The sequence below is a fragment of the Arachis hypogaea genome, chromosome 2 (assembly GCF_003086295.3).
Source record: "Arachis hypogaea cultivar Tifrunner chromosome 2, arahy.Tifrunner.gnm2.J5K5, whole genome shotgun sequence".
NCBI classification, from domain to species: domain Eukaryota; kingdom Viridiplantae; phylum Streptophyta; class Magnoliopsida; order Fabales; family Fabaceae; genus Arachis; species Arachis hypogaea.
Window position 1 is genome coordinate 102,838,304 of NC_092037.1, and position 21,876 is coordinate 102,860,179.

The 21,876-nt window shown below is 33.1% G+C and overlaps 4 protein-coding genes across 5 annotated transcripts; 1 reads left to right on the plus strand and 3 right to left on the minus strand.

The window, feature by feature from the left end:
- The first annotated feature begins 1,862 nt into the window (after positions 1-1,862).
- LOC112720627 (auxin-induced protein 15A-like) lies at positions 1,863-3,271 on the plus strand. Its single transcript, XM_025771626.3, has one exon. It carries the CDS (start codon positions 2,598-2,600, stop codon positions 3,006-3,008), a length of 411 nt encoding a protein of 136 aa, XP_025627411.1. The 5' UTR covers positions 1,863-2,597; the 3' UTR covers positions 3,009-3,271.
- A 1,637-nt stretch (positions 3,272-4,908) lies between these two features.
- On the minus strand, positions 4,909-9,004 carry LOC112760430 (adenosine kinase 2-like). The gene is made up of 12 exons (XM_025808115.3): positions 8,677-9,004; positions 8,434-8,487; positions 7,545-7,591; positions 7,360-7,391; positions 7,174-7,275; positions 6,999-7,066; positions 6,599-6,675; positions 6,406-6,503; positions 6,092-6,162; positions 5,950-6,016; positions 5,683-5,863; positions 4,909-5,426 (listed from the first exon to the last, which is right to left on the minus strand). The coding sequence occupies exons 1-12, from the start codon at positions 8,766-8,768 to the stop codon at positions 5,284-5,286; spliced, it is 1,032 nt and encodes a 343-aa protein (XP_025663900.1). The 5' UTR covers positions 8,769-9,004; the 3' UTR covers positions 4,909-5,283.
- A 1,296-nt stretch (positions 9,005-10,300) lies between these two features.
- On the minus strand, positions 10,301-13,194 carry LOC112760462 (isocitrate dehydrogenase [NAD] catalytic subunit 5, mitochondrial). Of its 2 annotated transcripts, none has more exons than XM_025808118.3 (7): positions 12,654-13,194; positions 11,737-12,057; positions 11,488-11,649; positions 11,317-11,391; positions 11,111-11,220; positions 10,959-11,031; positions 10,301-10,803 (listed from the first exon to the last, which is right to left on the minus strand). In XM_025808118.3, exons 1-7 carry the CDS (start codon positions 12,825-12,827, stop codon positions 10,612-10,614), a joined length of 1,107 nt encoding a protein of 368 aa, XP_025663903.1. In that variant the 5' UTR covers positions 12,828-13,194; the 3' UTR covers positions 10,301-10,611. The 2 variants fall into 2 exon arrangements, with proteins under 2 accessions (XP_025663903.1, XP_025663904.1); XM_025808119.3 differs by having other exon boundaries at positions 11,737-12,070; positions 12,654-12,925.
- Positions 13,195-13,559: 365 nt separating this feature from the next.
- On the minus strand, positions 13,560-18,194 carry LOC112760446 (phenylalanine ammonia-lyase). The gene is made up of 2 exons (XM_025808116.3): positions 17,189-18,194; positions 13,560-15,561 (listed from the first exon to the last, which is right to left on the minus strand). The coding sequence occupies exons 1-2, from the start codon at positions 17,581-17,583 to the stop codon at positions 13,812-13,814; spliced, it is 2,145 nt and encodes a 714-aa protein (XP_025663901.1). The 5' UTR covers positions 17,584-18,194; the 3' UTR covers positions 13,560-13,811.
- Positions 18,195-21,876: the final 3,682 nt, after the last annotated feature.

Consider the following 21,876-nt stretch of genomic DNA (forward strand, 5'->3'; position numbering starts at 1 on the left):
TTATGGGGTTTTAAATCTCCACAAACTATTAATAAGTTTGTTTTTGAAAAATTTCCTCACCAATTGTGGTTAAGTGAAGAAAAACCATTGATGAAAATGATGTCGCAACAAAAAAGTGATTGTAGTACAAATACCTTTTAAAGGAAAAAAAAAAAGTAAAATCGAATAAGAAATGAAAGAAGAGAACTTTAATTTTGATAATATTGGTATTGGTGATGATGACGGTAGAGGAGATAATGATGATGATAAAGTAATAAAAATAATAGAGGTAGGAATGATAATAATGAGAATAAAAAAAGTAGTGATAATAGTAATAGTAATTAGTTATATTGTTAAAAAGAATTTTATGTTAAAATACAAATAAAACTCCCACAAAACTGAATTTTGTTATTATTTAATGAAATTTTTAACAGATGGATCGTATTGTCCCAAAATAAAAAAGTTGATAATCGAAGTGTCCCCTTTTTTTTGGACAGGAATCGTTTTGTCCTTCATGAAAATAGATAAAGACCGAATTGGTATTTACTCAAATATATATATATATATATATATATATATATATATATATATATATATATATATATATATATATATATTCAACCTAAAAAATTGGAGATAATAGACCACCTTTACAACCATACCCTAACTCTTATTAGATATGCTAATAAATTGCAATGGTTTAATATTTTATAAACTAAAATATGATACTGTTCTATTTTTGAAGAGGTGAATAATGAATGCATAACAACAAATCAAGACATATCATAGATCATAGAAAATAAAATCAAAGTCCAATCTACATTTTGGGTCAAAGTTAAATGTAGTTTTCACTTTTGAGGGAAAATGTAAAGAATCCGATCCGATCCATAATGTCCATTGAATCTCGTGTGTTGTGCTCACAAGAAGCATATTTTCGTATCCACCCCTTTGCCATGCATATGCCCATTTCCTGAATTCCTTGGAACTACAAAGCTAATGAAAACTCAAACTTATCCTAGATTCATCTGCAGAACATACATACCAGCTGACACTTTTAAAGTTTTAATATTTTGTACGGATACTCATACTAGTACCAATATTTATTTGGTCCTTAGAATATAATAAATAAATAAATAAATAACGCTATATGGCAAACTCCGACTATAATCTATCCAGATTGAGAATAATAAATTCACATCTCAATCCATGCATAGAAGCATCCAATACTGAGATTGACAAAGACACTAACACTACTTACAGTTAGTTAATTAATAATGCAATATACAAATCTTTTTCTTTGTTTTTTTCCGTGGTCTTGATGCATTGTATAAATCTAAAACGTGATTCATAAACCATGTAGCTCCATTTTTCGTAAGAATTGTTGTTTCAATTAAGATTCATTAGAATTAGCTAATGAATTATAACTCAAATGATATAGTCTCTCCATGTTCAATTAAGAAATCGCGGGTTCGAATCTCCTTATCTTTTTTAAGTTAAAGAAATGCGCATCATCCATCTACCAATTATTTAGAGCTAAAAATGCTAATATCAATATCAACATGCAATTAAAAATTCTAGTAACGAAATTTTGACCCTTGTGTTTTTCAATCATCTCCATTAACATCCGCAGCCAGCCAGCCACCATGCATAATCCACTATATATAACACTATACTATTAAGTATTAATCCAAATCTTTACAGCATTGTGGCAATTAAAAGCAATATTATATCACCGACTTTTTTGCACTTAGCAGTACGAAAAATTTTCAAGAATTACGACTCAAAAAGGAAAGTTGAAGCCACCCTATGAAACACGAATCTGAATAAAGTTCCAACATGTGTCATAAAATAAAAATTAGCCATCCCAAGTGGATTTTGCACTTAGCCCAAGACACTTATCCCATTCCTCTACTCTCTCTTTCATATCTTATCTTTATTTTTATTTTTTCTTCTCCTTCATGTTGTGGGGTCTCAGCATTGTGAGAGGGATAGTGAATCATAAGCTCCATACCCTTTCAAGAATTGCAGATAGAAAGCACTGAATCCTTCACTTCTTCCAATCCTAGGAGGCAGGGGTGTTAATCAGTTATACATACATGATGATGATGATGGTAATGATGATGATGATAACATTGATGTATACATTTTTATATATATGTACCTGTACCTCCCTAAAATAATCATTGGCAGCATGCATGATCGTACATTTTCGTATAATCAAAATATTCAATTTTCTATATCTATATAAAAAGTAGCTTTAAAATTGATGAACATGGGTCAGCAACTATATAGTATACCATAATATATGTAACTGGCACACATTTATTTATTTAATTAAAAAAAATAATAACAAATAATATATTTATATTATCAATAGCATAGGCTTCCAATCATGTCAAACATTAATGCTCTTCATTGCATTGGTTTTTCCACTTCATCACATGCCAATGCCACAATTATATAAACCTTTGTAGCTTCTCTCACTCTCTCCAAGTAATACTCATTGCACTTCTTTTGAATCTTTTCCTCTGTTCTTATATGATCTCTCTCTCTCTCTCTCTTTCTATATTTAATATCTATATATCATTCATCAACAAGTAGTTAAAATTCTAAGAACTATGAAGACAAGGTTTCTTAGAGGGTGCCTTAACAAGTGCAAGAAAATGGGAAGCAAAGTGATACCTTGTACTACTGTGTCTGATTCTTGCGACCAATGTTACCTTAAAAAATACACTAACTTGTGGCCTTCATCTTCTAATTCATTGGATAAGAGATGCTCCATTCCAAATGATGTTCCAAAGGGTCACTTGGTAGTGTATGTTGGAGAAGAACACAAGAGATTTGTGATCAAAGTTGCATTGCTTCACCATCCACTCTTTAGGGCCTTGTTGGATCAAGCTCAAGAAGAGTATGATTTCATTGCCGATTCCAAACTATGCATTCCTTGTGATGAACACATCTTCCTCAGTGTTCTTCGCTGTGCAAGTTCTCCACAGAATGATCGTGTGTGTTTCTGTCTTTATCTCTGAGAGTAGTAGTCTTATATGAACATATATAATTTTTGTATACATATATCTCTTCAATCTAATAAATTCTAGGAAAATAATTTATTATGTATAAATAAGTGACGATCTCAATTACATTAGTGGGAAGAATATGACAAATTATGTGTTAATAATGGGCCGGGGAATTTCGATTGTTTGATTAATAAATTTAGTAGCAGTAATTGACTAATTTCTATCATCATTGGATCATTTACCATATCCGTTATGGCCAATTCTTCTATGTCTTTAACTTTAGTGCCGAAATTGTTGAAGTTGTTTTTTGTAGTAAGTTTTAAATATTAAAAAATTATTTATTTTTATATTTTTTAATTTAAATATTAATTTTTATCTCTTTTTAGTAAGTTAGGCAAGTGTATATAGACACCATAGCATACACCATCTATTATATTCATCAATTATTAAAGAGTGAAAATCTTGTATTCATAATATTTTTGAATCGGGTTTGGCTTGGCAACATTTTTTACAGAGATGTTTGTACTTTTAAACAATTTTGAGTTTGGTAAATAAAAAAATAATGTATTTGTGATTGTAGGCAGCTTTTGAAAAATAAAAATATTTTTTAAAAATAATTAAGGTAAAACATTTCAAAAATAGTTATACTTATCAAAATTAAAAAATCTAATATAATCTTATTCGTTAATTAATATTTAAATTTAGTTCTTCTATTATAATATTTTTATATTTTAAAAGAATATATAATCTACTTTAAAAAATTAATCAAAATAAAATAACACATTCATTTAGATAAATATCTAATTATCTATCAAAAAGAACTTCATCTCTTTACCATGTTTCCTTTTCACCATGCACTTAATATAATGGTTATTCTATGTTTTTTTTTAAAGGGTTTATTCTATTGAACCTGTGCTTTGTATGCTAGGGTATATGCATAGTTAGTCATTTAAGCTCTTTTTCTTTCCCGGTTCTGGTCAATGCGCCTAGCTGTTTGTGTTTAGTGGTAGCATTTTGAAGCTGAAAAATTTAGTGAGTGATGCTTTCAGCAATGAATAATGAAAATTATAAATTCATAATGCGATGAGAGAAAAGAGCATAATAATGGAGGCAAATTGACAAGGCATTGTCACCATTCAGAAAAGTTATCGATAGAAAAACTTGGTCCACGGTATGTAGTTCGTGTTTTCAATGGGAAAAGTAGGATAGTTCTTTCTCACAAAAGAAACCATTATAGGAAAGAGGCCTTAAGTATTAATTAGATTATGGGTAAACGATAAACCACTAAACTAACAAAAATAATTTTGATCTATATGAACGATAAATAAGAAAAAAAATAAAATATAGCAAAAATAACTAGATATTTAACATATATTCTTAAAAAGTGTTTTAGAAAGTAGATTTAGATACAGTTTAAGAACCAACTTGAGATGGTCGGATAATAAACTCATTCATCCGTTTAAAAAAGTATATGTGCATGTAATAACTCATTGACCAATAACAAATTTTTAAACGGAGTTTAGATCCGCGACAAATTTAAAAAAAAAAAGATATAAACAGGGTTCTCTTGGGTGAAAGATTGAGCGTAAAGCTTTCAAGGAAAATGATACTGAACGTGATATTTAACATCCTTGCTTTAGAAATAAGTTAACTTCAAAGTGCCTTTGTCTATGCTACCTGTGAAAATTTTGGACGTATAATATAATGCTCGTAGATTTTTCCCCATGTAAGATTGTCTTGTTTTCCTTTAATTACTGTCAATTTTTAACTATCGTTCGGTTAAATCCTTCCTTACCATTTAAGCCACGGCAAAAGGCTAGACCATTTGTAAATCTACAACTAAAGGCAGTGTTTATTTCCTCCCTTTTTTCTTTTACTTGAAAATTCGTATCTAAAATGCAAGAACAGAATATCCATAGAAAATATTATATCATTGAATACATATAATCATGAAGACATGAACCAAAGTGGTCGAGTCCCGAAAATTCAAGGCACCTACGAAACTTCTCCCAAGATCATAGGCGAAGTTGCGACGGTTCCTTGTAAGCAATCACAATTATTAAGTGCAAACACCTTGTTACGTATCTAACAGATAACATGTAACCAACCCAAAAAGGACATGACAACAATAATGAGGACTCAAATATATCAATATAATGTCTCCCTGTTGAACTTCACGTATTTTCCCTTTGCTGGGGGATTAAAAAATCCCATACCAGTTAAGAGTACCATAATCGAATTGTAATAAAATCCTCAAAATAATCAAAACTTGATGGCGGCAACAGAATCATTGAAAATCGGGCTTCTCTGGGTAAGTGCAGCCGGACCTTTGGATGATCACATTTGCTGCATAGCAACCAGCTCTTACACATTCTGAGATTGGCTTCTCCTGAACCAATTGTGAAAGGAATCCTCCAACAAATGCATCTCCTACAACCACATTAAAAATAATTGAAAACGTATCATCATATAATCATGTTGATAAACCATGGACAACACACATTTTATGACCAGGAGTAGATCACTTTATCAAATGCCTATTAAAATTCTAAGCATTCAATGTCACATATGCTTGATTATCGGTTGAAGTATACCAAAACCAAACTCAATTTCTTTTAGTGTTAAAAATTCAGTTGCACATATGACTTTGTTCTATATTCATCTACTAAAAGCAAAAGGGATATACCTGCTCCATTAGTGTCAACGAGTTTCTCCTTGGGCAATAGGATCACAGGGAACAGTTGCACCTTCCCATCCTCAGCAACACACACAGGGTCTGCACCTTGTGTGATAACGGCTATTCTTTTTCTTGCTGTTACCTTTGGCCACTCACAAATCTTTTTAGCTATCTCCTCAACATTGTCAGTCTGGTAAAGAGAAGAGTAGTCAAAATATGAAGATAAATTTAAAACCAAAATTGCAATATTCTTGAGCTCGGACAAGTCAAAATTACCTCCCAGCCATGAACTTTGGAAAATGTTCTCGCTTCCGTCTCATTTCCAAAAACAATGTCCACATACCTGTATCCCCAAAATGAGACTTCTTAATATCAATTTGTAAGATTCAATTCAGTTACATTTAGATAAGATCCTTACGGCAGGGCTTTCTCCTGTGGATCCCTGAAGAACTCACAGATAAAGGGGGCTGAAAGGTTCATGGTGAAGACCTGCATACAACAACAAAAAAATGGTAGTAAAAAGAATGATCAATGATAAATTCTCCTAACTAGTGCACAAAAGAATCCTCCCAATATAAAATCTCACTCATCTATTCGGTGGTCCTTAGATATGGTGTAAATTACAATTCATGCTATGGCAAGTGAAATTTTTGAATTAGAAGTTTTAAGCACAACATTCAGAGGCTTATATCATTAATCAAAAGGAAATACCACATTCTATCCGTATCATACCTTGTTATTTGCAGCAGCATGTTCAGCAACTAATTGAATGGAATCTGGAGATACAGTTAGGAAAAAGCCAGCAATGTAGTAATACTTGGCTTTTTCAACTGTTTACATACAAAACATGAACAATAACAAATGTCAGTCTCAGGACTATTCAGATATAGAGACATAAAGGGGTCCAAACAAATAAACTGGGTACCTAATGCCCAATTTTCTGGTCTTTTCAAATGCTCAGACTTGTAGCAATTAGCAGCTGCTAAGTTGGCAACAAGTGACCTATATTTAGAAGCAATCAATAGAAAGCTTCAGATAATTGTCTTGCAAAAACAGCATAAAGTGTATAACTCTTTGATTCCTGAGTGGCATTTTCTGTTCGTTTCTTTTCATTTGTTTTGATAACTTTGAGAAGAAAAAAATGAAAACACGAAAACCTTGTTTCCTGTTTTCATTTTCTATTGTTACTATTTTCTTCATGGAATCTTAAAAATAAGAAAGCAGAAAATAAAAATAGATAATGAGAACAATAATCAAACATAAACAGTTTGGGTTATGCCAAAACTAAAACAAGAAAGAACTTAAGGAAAATCTGACTGCCAAACCTTTCACCACCAACTACACAAACAGCACAAGTTCCTGTAGGTGTATTTTCGTCTTCATAATAGTGAACCTGATCATTTAATGAACAAGTTGATTTCAGAATCGATTTTTATGTTTATCAGTGCAGAGAAACAAATGGCAAGGAAAGGAGAAGATGAATAACAAGATTATACTTACATTTACACCAGCAGCTGTTGAGTTCTTCTTCATCTCCTCCCCATACTTGTCCTTTCCTATGCAACCCATATAACTTGTTGCACCAGGTTTTTGAAGCATCCACTGTAAGCAGCAATACAGGGTGAGTTATTTTGATCACAACAATTCAATATTGGGATTTACTAACAATAAAGATAAAGTACAGACCTGAGCAACCTTGATTGAATTCTGAGTAGCACCTGCCAGCCAACAAGAAAATCATAGAATCATTATTATGAAATATTGACATCCGCTTTTTCTGTTCTTTCCTTTCTCCTTCTTTAGCCAGCATGTTCGTGAATCATGATATTACAAATTAATAGTAAAGCAATAAGCTAGATCTGATGTATTACCTCCAGCAATAAACTCCACATTAAATTTGTTGGTCATTTCGTCATACCTGAAATGATGGTTTAGTCATATTAATTTTAAAAAAAAAAATCTTGTCCACTTACTAAATTGCCTAAAACCAAAGCGTAGCAACTTACAAAACAAAAAACAAAAGAGCTTGGGTAGTGACATTAACACCTAATGATAATTCTTCTATAAATGTAAGTTGAATGTCCAATTCTAATTACTACGTCAAGTTCATAGCTTAAAAGAGAAATTCCAACAATGAGTATTTAACGATACTTATCAGAAGAAACAGAGTATCTAACACACCTAAAACGTGAGATTCACCTTAATAATAAAATTTATTATATACATAGAAAACAGGATTGCCAGAAAAGAAGCAGTGGATAATAAATGGGCACAGCAATTTTTCCCTACAATCCATGCTATGAAGCTCATCAAGGATTCATATGGATTTTCACTTCTATATTATAATTCCTTTAATTTAATAGTAATAAAAAGTTAATCTAAGATAGTAGTCAGATGCAGCAGCCAAAATCAGAAGTTAACAGCTTATTGATTCCAGTTCCTTGAAATGAATGCAATTCATAGTCATCATTATTGTTTGAAATGAAATGAACTCCCTTCCCTTTCATTTTAAAATGAAAACAACTCGGTTTTCAGCTCCCGGTTTGCTTTTAAAAAAAGCTAACGAGCTTAGCCATTTAGCAAGTAACAGAGAAGTAATTGTTCTATATCTAAAACTAAAGATAATAATAAAAGAAGGCAGAGAAATGGAACAAAAATTAGCATGTTTTTGAAGAGATTGATTTCAGGCATAAATGAAAACGAAGTAGCAATTAGTAAAGCATATTGTTGGAAAGTAGTAACTGTGTATAGTAGTCTTACATGGATTTGTGCTTGTCCTCTGCCAAAATAGCATTGTTCAACTTTATATCATACCTGCGCCAAACACACAAAACCGCGAGATCTGAATCTTCTCAACAACGACTTACGAATCGATCATTCGGAAACAAAAAACTCTACTATACTTTTCGTCATCACTCTATAATTACTACTTCTAAGCTCAGAGCTACACTTGATAAGATACGCAGAAAGAAAGAGAGAGAAGGAAGAGGAGATTATGCTTACTTCTGCAAGAACTCGTCGTCGACGACGGCGGAGATGTCGAGGAGAGGATTTCCCATTCCGAGGAGAATGCCATCGCACGACTGAGACGCCATTGAATCGAAACGCAGTGAGAGAAAGCAATGAAATGAAAGGAGTGAGTGAGTTAGAGAGTGAGATGCAGATCTAGCTCACGCTTTATAGGCGCTTTCAGATTCTTTTCTGTTATTTACTTATTAATTAATTCTATTATTCACATTTATGAAAAATACTTTACTTATTAAATAAATAATTTACCTTCATCCATTTCATTTAAAATCTTTTTTCTTACATCATTAAGTGAATAAGATATGATATGTATACATAGGTTGGTTAGATAATATACCCTTCACCAATTGCTAATGGGGGTGTTTTTTGTAATTGAATGCAGTGTGTGCGCTTTCAACTACCCTGTTTCACCAATAGGCAGTAACTGGTGAGATCTGAGAATCCACCAACCCAGGTGGGTCCCATTTCAGCTCCAACTCCATAAATGTTTGGCATTCGTTGCCATACGGCCATACCACAATTCCACAAAGCTACCCTAACTTGTCGGTCACCATTTTTCTATTTTGAAATAATTTAAAAAATTATTATATTGACTATCTCCTTATATACGAAAATCATCTATAAAACTAGTTATTTAAATAAAATATATTTTAAATATAAATATATACAAAAACATATATATATACATAAATAAATAATAATGGATTTTAAATATACACATAATACTTTTATATGTATAATTTATTATTAAGAAAATAAAAGTCAAATTATTATTATATATAACATTGATTGATAGTGAAAAATCCACACCAACCCCAGACATTTTTTTTCCGGGCAAGGAATATAGTGTCACCAAGCTTAGACAAAAAAAGAAAGAATTAACAGCCCTCTATTTTATTGTTGATAAAATGTGAAAGTTACACTGTAATTATCTATTAGTAAAGTAGTATATATCAATTTATTTACACAAAACAAACTAAGCATAGGAAATATTTTTCTTCTAGATATAATCTTCTCCAACAACCGTGTGTTTTTTTCCCTTTTGTTATATCAACTTAGATAGCTAATATTGATTTATATTCGATGATACTTTGGATACTTGATGGAGACAAAATTTGTTTACTTTTGCGCTGCATGTTTCCAATTTTGCCCTTTACCAAAACCTTATATGGTTTGTATTGGAGCTTCGCTTCATTAGATTAGGATATTATTGGTCCCCGATCCATAGACCATAACATTGCTTCCATCTGTAGTTTATTAATGTCATCATATTTGACAAGCACTAGCAAAATTCCAATAAACCCTTGACACTACGTGGTTGTTGGAGGCTAATTGGATGAATGGTATTGTCTGACCTTAGTTACCTAGCCAATGACCAATGAATAATGATCTATGTACTTCCAACAGGAACAAAAACTTGTGTGTTTGTTTCCCAAATTTGATATCTTCAAATCATGATTTAGACAACGTGTATATATCCTGAACCAATAAGAAATAAAATACAAAGTGTATATATAGATAGTAGTGATTGAATCAAGCAAATTTCGAATAAGTTACTAAGCAAATAACCGGCACAGACAAGAAAATTGACGACTATGAATGAACGAAACATTGTATGGTACTTTTATTTAGCTAGATCATTAACAAGAATACTAGAATGGAGTAAGGAAGGTTTTCAATCAAAGTGCATGTTAGAAGTGTTAGAGACTTGTCCCCTGTCAAAGGCCATAAGACTGCATGGAGGCTGCTCACTCCATGTCTTTGGTTTCAAGGTCACACATTTAGATGAGTTTTCCATTATGCTGAGGTCCTATTCCTCTGGAAAAGAGAAGGGGAGGGGGGATGAACATTAAGTCATTAACAGAAAACAAAATCATTGTCAGCAATTACTTGCTGACTCAAAAGCATAATTTAGAGATGATCAATAATTGCATTGGTGAACTCAGTTGTCTTTGCTTTGCCACCAAGATCAGCGGTTCTGTACTTCCCTTCTGCAATTGTGGTGAGGATGGCATTTTGAATTTGATCCGCTTTGTCATGGAGATCCAAATGGCGCAACATTGAAACACCACTTAGCAGTAAAGCAGTTGGATTTGCCAAATTCTGCACAAATCCAAAGGAAAATATAAGCAAGCAACAGTATATATTATATAACCCTCAAATGAGGGTGACCCTGCCTGCCACCCTGTGTCAAGTTTCATATCTATGCAACCTTACTCTCATAAGCCAAGCCAAGTTTCATTTCTACACAACCTTACCTTTCCAGCAATATCAGGTGCTGAACCATGTACAGCCTCAGCAAGTGCAATACCTCCTTCACCAATGTTGCAGCTGAAAAAGGCATAAAATAAGGTCAGATGATAAGATTGTAACTTCTTGATTTTGTTGACTAAACTGCAAAAAGTTATACCTTGGTGTCAAGCCCAATCCCCCAACCAAGCCAGCACAAAGGTCACTGATAATATCACCATAAAGGTTAGGCATCACCAATACATCAAAAAGAGCAGGATTCTTCACAAGCTGTAGATGGTAAAATAGAACATATGTCATTCCCTTTATAATACTAAAAGAATTTCCATATACAGTGGTATCCTACATCCAAGTTCACAGATATACCATCATGCAGCAATTGTCAATGACAACTTCCTCATATTTTATCTCAGGATACTTCTCCGCAACCTCACGACAGCACTAGAACAAGTTTCCAAATACAAGGTCACTGTTAGGTAGGGATCACAAATAAATCTTGAGATTAACACTTATAGGTATTTGTATGTATTGTTGGACCTTGAGGAAAAGACCATCAGTCTTCTGCATAATGTTGGCCTTGTGAATAGCAGACACTCTCTCTCTTCCATGTACCTTGGCATAGTGAAAAGCATACTCAGCCACCCTTAAACTTGCTTGGCGTGTAATAATTTTGAGACTTTCTACTACACCTCTCACAACCTGTTACACAAAAAAACTAAAAGATATATTAATCAGAACTTGGTTCATAGCATCCAACATCAAAATTTGTGAAAGTGTGAAACTTGCCTGATGCTCAAGACCGCTATACTCTCCTTCAGTATTTTCACGGATGGTGATAAGGTTTACATTATCATACCGAGTTTTGTAGCCAGGCAGGCTGTAGCAGGGTCGAACATTTGCATACAAATTCAGTTCTTTTCTTAGTGTAAGGTTCAATGAACGATGCCCTTTTCCAATAGGGGTGGCCATTGGCCCTTTCAAGCCAACCCGATTTTGCCGAACTGATTCCAAACTTTCCCATGTCAGAAAGCTCTGGGTTCTCGGATCAATTTCAGTTCCCACATAGTGCTCTTCCCATTCTATGGGCACCTCAGCTTCCTTGAATATCTAATCATTGAAACTGTAAGAGTTTACAAAGCATTACATTGATTCAACACAAGTCTCTTTCTATTAATATACCATACTACAAGAGTCATATTTTTGCAGCATACGAAACTTGAGAGTTGGGATTGTTAATAAAGGATCCGTTTAACTCCAACGAAAAGTTATGACATGTTAACTATAACTCTGGAAATGAGTAAAAACACATACGCATAGTATCAAACACATAAGCATAGTTCCATTACTTCATTTCCATACGCAAATTATGCTTTCAAAAACATTAAGTAACGAAATAAATATATACTTGCATGAGCATGACGTAGTGAACCGTAAATCTAAATTTACATAAATCAAATCAAAGTTACGGAATTAAAGAGCATATCTTACGAATCATCTTAATTTTACTTTCATAAATTTATGTTACGTAAAACAGGAAAATTCAGCTGAAAATATTAATCACAAGAGGTAAACAATCAGTAGTAAAAAAGGAGAGATCTTTACTCAAACCATGCACCGATGCCAAAAAGAAAATCAAATAAGCAAAAGAAAAATTGAAAATAAATAAATGGCGTATCGAAGAGAATAGAAGGTGAAGGAAAAACCTTTTTGACGGATTCGGCGATCTCGGGGCCAATACCGTCGCCGGGGAAGAGAGTGGCGCGGATCGGAGTGGAAGAAGCGAAGGAGAAGAATCTGGCGACTGGGGTGGTAGGGTTTGATGGGAGGTGGGCGCTTCGGAGGGTTCGTTTGAGGAGGTGAATGCAAGAAGAAGCCATAGTTGACGGCGACACACACTCTGTTTGATGGATTGATTCTTACGCAGCACAATTACAATCAAATATATTTATTAGTTATTTGCAGTTTTTTCCGTTATACTTCTAAGTTTTAAACTTCTAATAAATATACTTTTTGTTTTATTATTTTCTTTTTTGTGGCGTTTGTCAATAAAACAACATAAAAGTTGGTTAATCTTATAGTGAAACTCAGATATAGTCGACTTCACGTAAAGTTGATACCTGAGAGCCATTAGATAATTTGATTGATTTGACTAAATTTTTATCTAACGGCTCTCAGATATCAACTTGACATATATCAACTTGACATGAAGTCGACTTTATCTGAGTTTTTCACCTAATCTTATATATATAACATGTTATGTTAGTATACCAAGTTTTTACACAAGTATAATAATCAGGAAAATCTGGAGAATGAGTTGGTCCATATATATTCTTTTGCTTCTTCTAATAGTGTTCTTTTAAGGCAATAATTTGTGATTTTTTAATTCTAATAACTGAAGAAAGCAATAGTTTTCTTAATACACTTCCATTAACATTTGACATATTCTTTTGGTCTTTCCTTTATTCTCGAAATTAATAGTCTGAAATTGGCTGAATTGTCATCTCCGGCATCAAAGAGGCATTTGACAATTCCCATTGAAACTCGCTACTAATAATGATTCGTAGCAAAGTTAAAAGACAATTAGTTAAAAGATTATAACACACAAAGAATGAAAATTTAGAAGCATTATTTAAGTGAAAGAACTTCCTTTACATAGAAGGCTGGGTATTGTATCTGTGCCCAAAAAGCAATGGCAAACAAATGAGAGATTCTGATCTATTACATCATTAATCACACTCACTCTTAATGCTTAACAAATCTCTGCATCTGATTTCCCACATGCTTAACAAACAAACCAAATTCTTAGCAATATAATAAAAAATACAAACACAGAAAGAAAAAGATGAAACCAAACTTTAAACCTAACATAAAGGAAGAGGAGCACCATTCCACTCAGAAATGCACTCAAGAAGAGGATCAATGATCTTCCCTTGGCACATTGCCGTGAACAATTTGTCACATTCTTCACCAGGTGACCTAACCTTCTCACCAGTTAGCATCTCAGTCCCCAACTCCTCCCTCACAAACTTGTACAATGGATAGGACCTGCATTCCTTGATCTTGTTCGGTAACGCACTTTGTCCATTCTCATATGCAATTCTTGCACCCTCAACTTCTTTAGGCAAAAGGGTCTGCAATTCTTCCTCAAAGGTTGTAATTTTCTGGAAGATTGAGGTGTTCACATTCTTCTCGGTTTCAGCATTTGCAAGTGCATGTTCCACCAAAACTTGCCTTAGCTTCTGCATCAAAGGGTATGTAGCACTGCAAGGATCATCAATGTATGCAAAACAGTACTCCCTATCAACAACCTTGAGAAGATCCTTCTCACAGAATCTTGATGGGTGGAGTTCGCCGTTGATGCCGGTGGTTAGTGTCCTCTTGGCAACTTGGCTCACAGTGTTCTTCACGGTGTTCTTCAAATTCTCCTCCAGATGCCTCAAATCAATGGCTTGGCAAAGTGCAATCAAGAAGGTCGATGACATAAGTTTGAGAATCTCAACAGCTTCATTTGTTTTCCTAGCTGAAATCAAACCAAGAGAGTTCACATCTTGGTTATGCTGCTCAGCACTCTGGACATGGCTAGTCACCGGGTTTGCAAGATATTGCAGTTCGGAACAGTAAGAGGCCATGGCGATTTCAGTTCCCTTGAAGCCATAATCCAAGCTGGGGTTCCTACTAGCACTTAGATTTGAAGGCAAGCCATTGTTGTAGAAATCATTGACAAGCTCAGAGAACTGAGCAAACATGAGTTTCCCAATTGATGCAATGGCCAATCTTGTGTTATCCATAGACACACCAATTGGAGTACCTTGAAAGTTACCACCATGCAAAGCCTTGTTCCTTGACACATCAATCAAAGGGTTGTCGTTAACAGAGTTAATTTCCCTCTCAATTGATTTGGTTGAGAATCTAATCACTTCAATCAAAGGGCCAAGCCATTGAGGTGAAGTCCTAAGTGCATATCTGTCCTGTTTAGGCTTTTGCAACGGATCAATCTCGTGCAACTTCTTGGCGGCTTTGACATATGAGCTACCATCCAAAATGTGTTCCATTATGGCTGCAGCCTCAATTTGTCCAGGATGCTGCTTCAATTTGTGTGTCAAATGGTCAGTGAACTCTGGCTTCCCCTGCATCACCTCCGCAAATATGGCCGAAAGAACCTCCGACAGGACAGCTAGGATATTGGCCTCAAATAGGACAATTGAGGCTAGTCCGGAACCAACAGCAGTGCCATTCACCAGTGCAAGGCCTTCTTTAGGTTGCAACTCGAAGAACTCGGATCCGATTCCGGCCACTTGGAATGCTTCTTTTGCATTAAGGATCTCTCCATTGGGTCCAACAGCCTTTGAATTTGGTCTGCCAGTTAACAAACCAGCAATGTATGATAATGGAACAAGGTCACCAGAGGCTGTGATTGTTCCCCTAAGTGGCAAACATGGTGTAATGTTGTTGTTCAGAAGCTTGGTTATGGCTTCCAAGATCTCAAATCTGATTCCTGAGTAGCCTTGGAGGAGTGTGTTGATCCTCACTAGCATTGCTGCTCTAGTAGCTGTGTGTGGCAATGTGCAATTTGTCTCTGTTCCATTGCCAAATATTCCAGCATTTAAGAACCTGAAAGAAGAAAAAAGAACTAAGGATTAGAGAAATCTTTTATGTAATTTAATTATTCCTAATCAACAATGAATCATAGGTAAATTTTAATTCAATAACACAAGTATAGTTAGCAGTTAGGTGGGGAATAGTCAATAGTCAATTAGAGTACTATTTTAGAGCCGTCAAGTTTTAAAATAAAATGGAAAGTAACTTAGAAAATGAGGAATCACCAAGTCAAAGATGGTGACTAGCGAGTTAGCCAAAGGAGTTAGGAGTTAGCACTAAGAAAAGTTAGTAACTATAGAAGACTATGCACCCACCTAACTCCATGTCACGTGCAACGCTCGTGTTTCACCTAACAATTTTTCAAACTATATATATTTAATATTAAATACCAAACGGAACTTTTTTTATTTTTGGTGAATAATTAATTATAACTCTCGACTTTAATCAACTCACCACGTTGACTGGTTAAATTTAGGGCTTGGACACCAAATCCAATAATTATAAGTGTAAGAACTGGCAGTACCGGATATGATGTGGACATCTATCTACCCTAGGGTCCCCAACATGCTTATGATTTATCAAAAAATAATCCTTTTGTTGTTTGTTCCACGGGTACCTCGTGTTCCCTACAATACTTGTTCAGTTTTAGGGATCCATTACTATTTACCATCTAACAAAAACAGTAAATTTGATAGGTCATGTTTCACATGTTTGCCAAAATATACTACTGTATCTTATGATAAATAATAACCACGTTTACATTATGGCATTTATTATTACTGGTAAAAATGGTTAAAGAATAAAACTTGCTACTACTTCTAATAACTATTATAAACCAGCTAATTATTAACATCAATTGTTAATTATGAGAATGTACGGATGACATAAACAGTAAAAAGATTTACGCACCATGTGAATTAATTATGTCATAGATCTTTATTATCGTTTATAAAAAACAGATTCTACTAGGATGTCACGTATATTCAATTATTCATGAATTGCGACAGCATCGCGGTGCGGTGTGTCGTGGCAATTATAGATACTTAAAGTGGTTAACTTGAGAATGTCCGAAAATGCTTTATTTCATGATATTACTAATTTTGTGCGGGATAAAGAAAAAGATACATATAATATATTAGTGGCTCGTATTGAAATTAGAATCTCACTACAATAATAAGGCGTAAAAGTTATAGCATAATTCATTCCTAACTATTTTTAGACATCAAACAAAAAATGTATGATACATAAAAGACACTGTAAGGGAAACAAAATAGAGAATTTAATAAAATTAATAAAAAAATATAATTCATTCGATTCATGTTTGATTAATTTTATTAATATTATTTTATTTTATAATAAATTCTAAATTATATTCTTAACGAAAATTTTTTAATTGAATTATTGAACTTATTTTTACTCATTACCGACACTATTTAACTCGGCATTATTATTAATTTATTATTATTATAGATAGATTTCTCCTGATGTCTAGCTACTTTTTTTAATATGGAAAGACATTGTTCTTTTTATAATTAAAGAGATTAATATTACGTATATATGTTAGAGTTAAATCTGTAACGAATCTAACAATAATAATTAAGAATAATATAATAAAGAGTAATTAACTAATTATACGTACCTAATGAGCTCTTTCTGCAAGGCACCGCCCTGTTTGGTTCTCCGGTGAGAAGTGGCACCAAAGCCGGTGGTGACACCATAGCTGTCCGTACCATTGTTCATGCTATTCATAACCCAGTCACTACTAGCCTTAACCCCAGGTCTGGACTCCTCGGAGAGCTGGACGGCGACACCTTGGTCCTTGGCAGCAATGGCGGCCACCTGAGATATAGTCAAAGTCTCGCCGCCAAGCTTAACTGTCGGCTTCCGGTACTCGGCGACCATCCTCTTGACCTCGTCCAAGTGGCTCCCCTCCAAAGCCTGGGCTGCGACGCCCCAGTTCAATGGGTCGTGACGTGGCACCTGACCGTTGGCGCTCAAACAGAAGGTGGCATCACCATTCACGTGAGTGTCCATGTTAGTTAGTAGTGATGGGGAAACGGATCTGAAGAGGTTGTTAGTCGGTTACGGGGAAGTGAAGAGAGGAAACCAAATGAAATGCAAATGGAAATGAAATGAAATGAAGTGGAAATGATTTCCTGAGAGGGGTTGGAAGAGAGAGGGGTTATTATATAAAGGGGGAGAAGGGAAATCTGATGCGTTGGTGTGTTTGGTAGGTGAGCATAAGGGGTGGCAAGGAGGGAGGGGGTTGGTGGGAGACTAATGGACGGTTTTAGATTGTGACACGTGGCGTCTTGTTTTTTATGTTTTGTGGAGGCTCTCTCTCCTCTGGTAGCTGGGCTTGCCTGCCTAGTGGAACAACATTGGAGCGTAGTAGTTGGTGAAAGCACCAACTACATTGTATGTAATTCTCTTATTTTTTATTTACACACATTACTACTACTTAGCTGGCTACTACTTCTTTAATTATCTATTATTACTCTTATTCCTTTTATTATGGCTGCTTTAGATCTACGGTTTTATTAATTATTAAAACAATATTTTAATCTTTCAATAATATTCTTAATATGCGTTTTAACTGTTAATTTCATTTCTACTAGTATTTTTTGCTCCGACATTCTTTCCTTAGTTATTCTTTTGTGCACAATTGTTATTTTATAGACTGATGAAAATTAAATATGTTACTATATAGAGAAAATCATTATTATTATTCAATTATATAGTAGTTACTAAGGATATATACGTTGAATAGCACCAATATTAGTCGTATACATTGAATGTCAGACATAATTAGCGACACTTGACTTTCTATATTTTTCTGAATTCAATTAAAACTAGACATATATACATACCACATGACCATATTGGGATCATATATTTTAGTATGAAATTTGTTTTGGATTGAAGCTTTAAGCTTTACAATGTATTGGAAAGTGCAGTTGACCGAGTAAATGTTAGGAGCTTCTTGGAAATTTGTATTCTAGTTTCTTCAGAGATATATACAAACCGAGAGGGCAAGTGCAAGAAACAACGTTACATCAAAAATCTTTGGTAAATATATTTTTAAAAGAGTAGTACTTGTGTCTATTATTATTATTATACATTTACCACTTGCAATGAGGAAATTTGGGGTTTGATTAAAACTTTCTTTATTGAGAGAAGCAATAGCCACTAAGCCACCCCGTTTGAACGCAGAGTTAAATGTTTTCAATGAAGACAAAATCTAACAATTTGTAGTATTTAGTGACGGCTTGGGAAAACGACACCTAATTACACGAAAAAGGACATATAACTTTACATATTTTTCAACAATTACGATAAATATATACTAAAATTAATCATAAATAAATAAAAAATATATTAAAAATAAATTAAATAATATATATTTTATATTAATAATTAATTTTAATTATTAATTTTAATGTATATATCAATGCAGTTTTATAAATTAATGAATGAAATAAATAATTGCAACCACCGAGTGACATTCCACGTTGTTCGCATGGGTAACGGAAAGCAACTGAGTTTCCACGTAAACTCACTCATATCCATCACTTACAATAGTGAAAATATCGATACAGGTTTTCCATATTTTTCTTTAAACTTTTTTTCTTTTCTTTTTTTTTTCTAAATGCCCCTAGCTTGAATAAAAAAAACGTAGTTTTTTTCGTTAAATATTTTTTTATTTTTTACAGTATTTTTTAATTCAACGATGCTAAAAATTAATTTATTACAGATTAAAGCTTTATATTCTATTTAAAAGTTTATTAATAGCCAATAAATTATTACATATATAATTTGAATCCTAACACTTACTTAACACTTATTTAAACAGATTAACGAATTAATTACCAGATAATATTGGTGTTTTACTTAATACTATTCTAGAGATTTTAAAATTGACTATACAATTTTATAGATTTAAACTCCCGAATATATTATTTCTAGTCACAGAAAGCAAAAAAGATCAGTTAATTACATAACGACAGATTAGGGGGCTGCAAATCACAAATGAACGTGACATGATGAATTGAACTTGATCAGGATGAAATATTAAAACTATATACACTTCTGAATTGTGATTAATTAGAATAACACATACATTGCATATGTATAGTTTCTAAATTAGTACTGAAAAAAAAAACTATAAAAGTATATATGAAATTTTAAATAATGATGGATGGGTTCGAAAACAACCAACAGATCAGAATCTCACATTAAGGCTGTAGCACATGGAAATACAACCACATTATGTTATTTGCATCAAATTAATTATTAAATATAACGTAATTAAGTCCTTAATGATAGTTGAGTCTTGGCCTCCAACAAAGTATGGGAGAAAGTTCATAGGTTGAATTCAAGATGAGGAATAAGTCAACGAGTCAAATAATGGAGCTTATTATATAGTTTGTGTATTAATTAACATATACAGTTAGTTGTTCTAACATGGCAGGCTGCTGCATGAACACTACATTCATCAATCATCATATTTAAATATCAATAAAATATTTATAATTATTCAACGAAGTATATATATAAACTAATATATAGATTCAAATAATGCATTATCCACAAGAAAAAAATGCTTATCATCACAGCCGCCGGTCTTCTTTGCAGCTTTATTTTGACCTATCTTTAAATTAAATATTATTGACCGTGATTTTTTTCCATCATTGACTTGAGTCTTCTGAGGTCAGGAAATAAGTTTATAGATAACAATTTCCCTTTAAAGTTAAAATGGTCCCTTAGTTTTGAAATTAATTAAAATTATTCCTCAACTTTAAACTGTAAATTAAAATGGTTTTTTATTAATTATTAAGTTAATGTTGTTAATAAAAATTTTGCTTAGCTTGCACATTAATTTTTAAGTTGGCATAAGATAATAATCAAAATAGTCCTTCAAATTTAACTAAATAATCAAAATGATACTTCGATTTTAAATTATAAATCAAAATGATTCCTCCATCATATCTACAATCAAGACGACATTAATTTGGTGATTGATGAAGAAATTATTTACGGTTATAAATTTTATATATTAAAATATTTAATAATATATTAATAAAATTGATTATTTTAATACTAATTATTTAAAAATAACCAATTGATTATATTTGATCATTAGATAGAAAATAAGTGTTAGCTAGAGAGATATTTGGTCAGAATTTACTATAATTATGGTGAGTCTTTTTTAAATCGCAAAATTATCAAGAGATTTTGATATTACCTGAGTGGTTATGGCTCTTAAATTTGTTGGGACAAAGAAAATGAGACTTTCGTTCAATTAATAACATAGTAGAATATGTGTATAAGATCGTATCAAAAGTATTAGTACAAAAAAATAAAGAGCGTAATACTATAATTAGCAGAAAAAATACATAGTGTTTTTGTGAAAAAAAAGATACACAATGGAACTTTAATTACTTGTGAAAATAGGATTTTTTTGATGATGTCTTTTTTTTAAGTGTTGAATTGGGTATAAGAATCATAACATGATACTAATTGAAAAGGTTTTTTGTTGTTCCAACATTGTCATCTTCCTTATTGTTTTGATTTTTCTCGGATTTCCGAACTTACTGCAACTCTTCAATTTTCATTTGACCTTTAACCTTTTTTCGAAATTTGGCCAAGGTCTTCGGTTTGACCACTGTGATGGTTTCTTGAAATTTTTTTCGGTGGAATTCACTCTTTATAGCATGTTGGTGCACCTCGGGATGGAGGTATGGAATAGTCATTGCAACTTTGGTCAAGCGAATGATGTAGTCTTTTAAACTTTCGTGTTGTCCTTGTTTAATAGTGTTCAAATAGTCAAAGTCATGCAAGTAGATAGAAGATGCAGCGAATTGATTTTCGAACTGTTTGGCGAGCTCCTGAAAGCGTGAAATGGAATCTACAGGCAAAGAGAAAAACCAGTCAAGTGCAGCACTGTTTAAAAAATAGAAAAGCAATGACATAAAATAAGATCAGAAGCACTGTTAACGATCATCATAGATCATAATTTCTTAATATGCTTTTTTGGGTCTCCCACGCCATCATAGGGAATAAACGTTAGCGGTAAGGTGAAGTTCCTAGGTAACTTGAAGCTCATAACGTCGGCCATGAATGGTACAACAGCGTTGTCTAAATCGTCTTCATCATCATTTTGTTGAATTTTCTCAGGTTGTTGAGTTTCAAAAACATGTGTTAGATCAGAATTATTTTCTTCATCATCTAATTGCTCATTGTGACCGTTGTTATGCTCAATCCGAACATTGGTTAGCTCAGCTATTTGGTTTGTCATCCGTTAATTTTTTTTCCGCCATGCGTTAA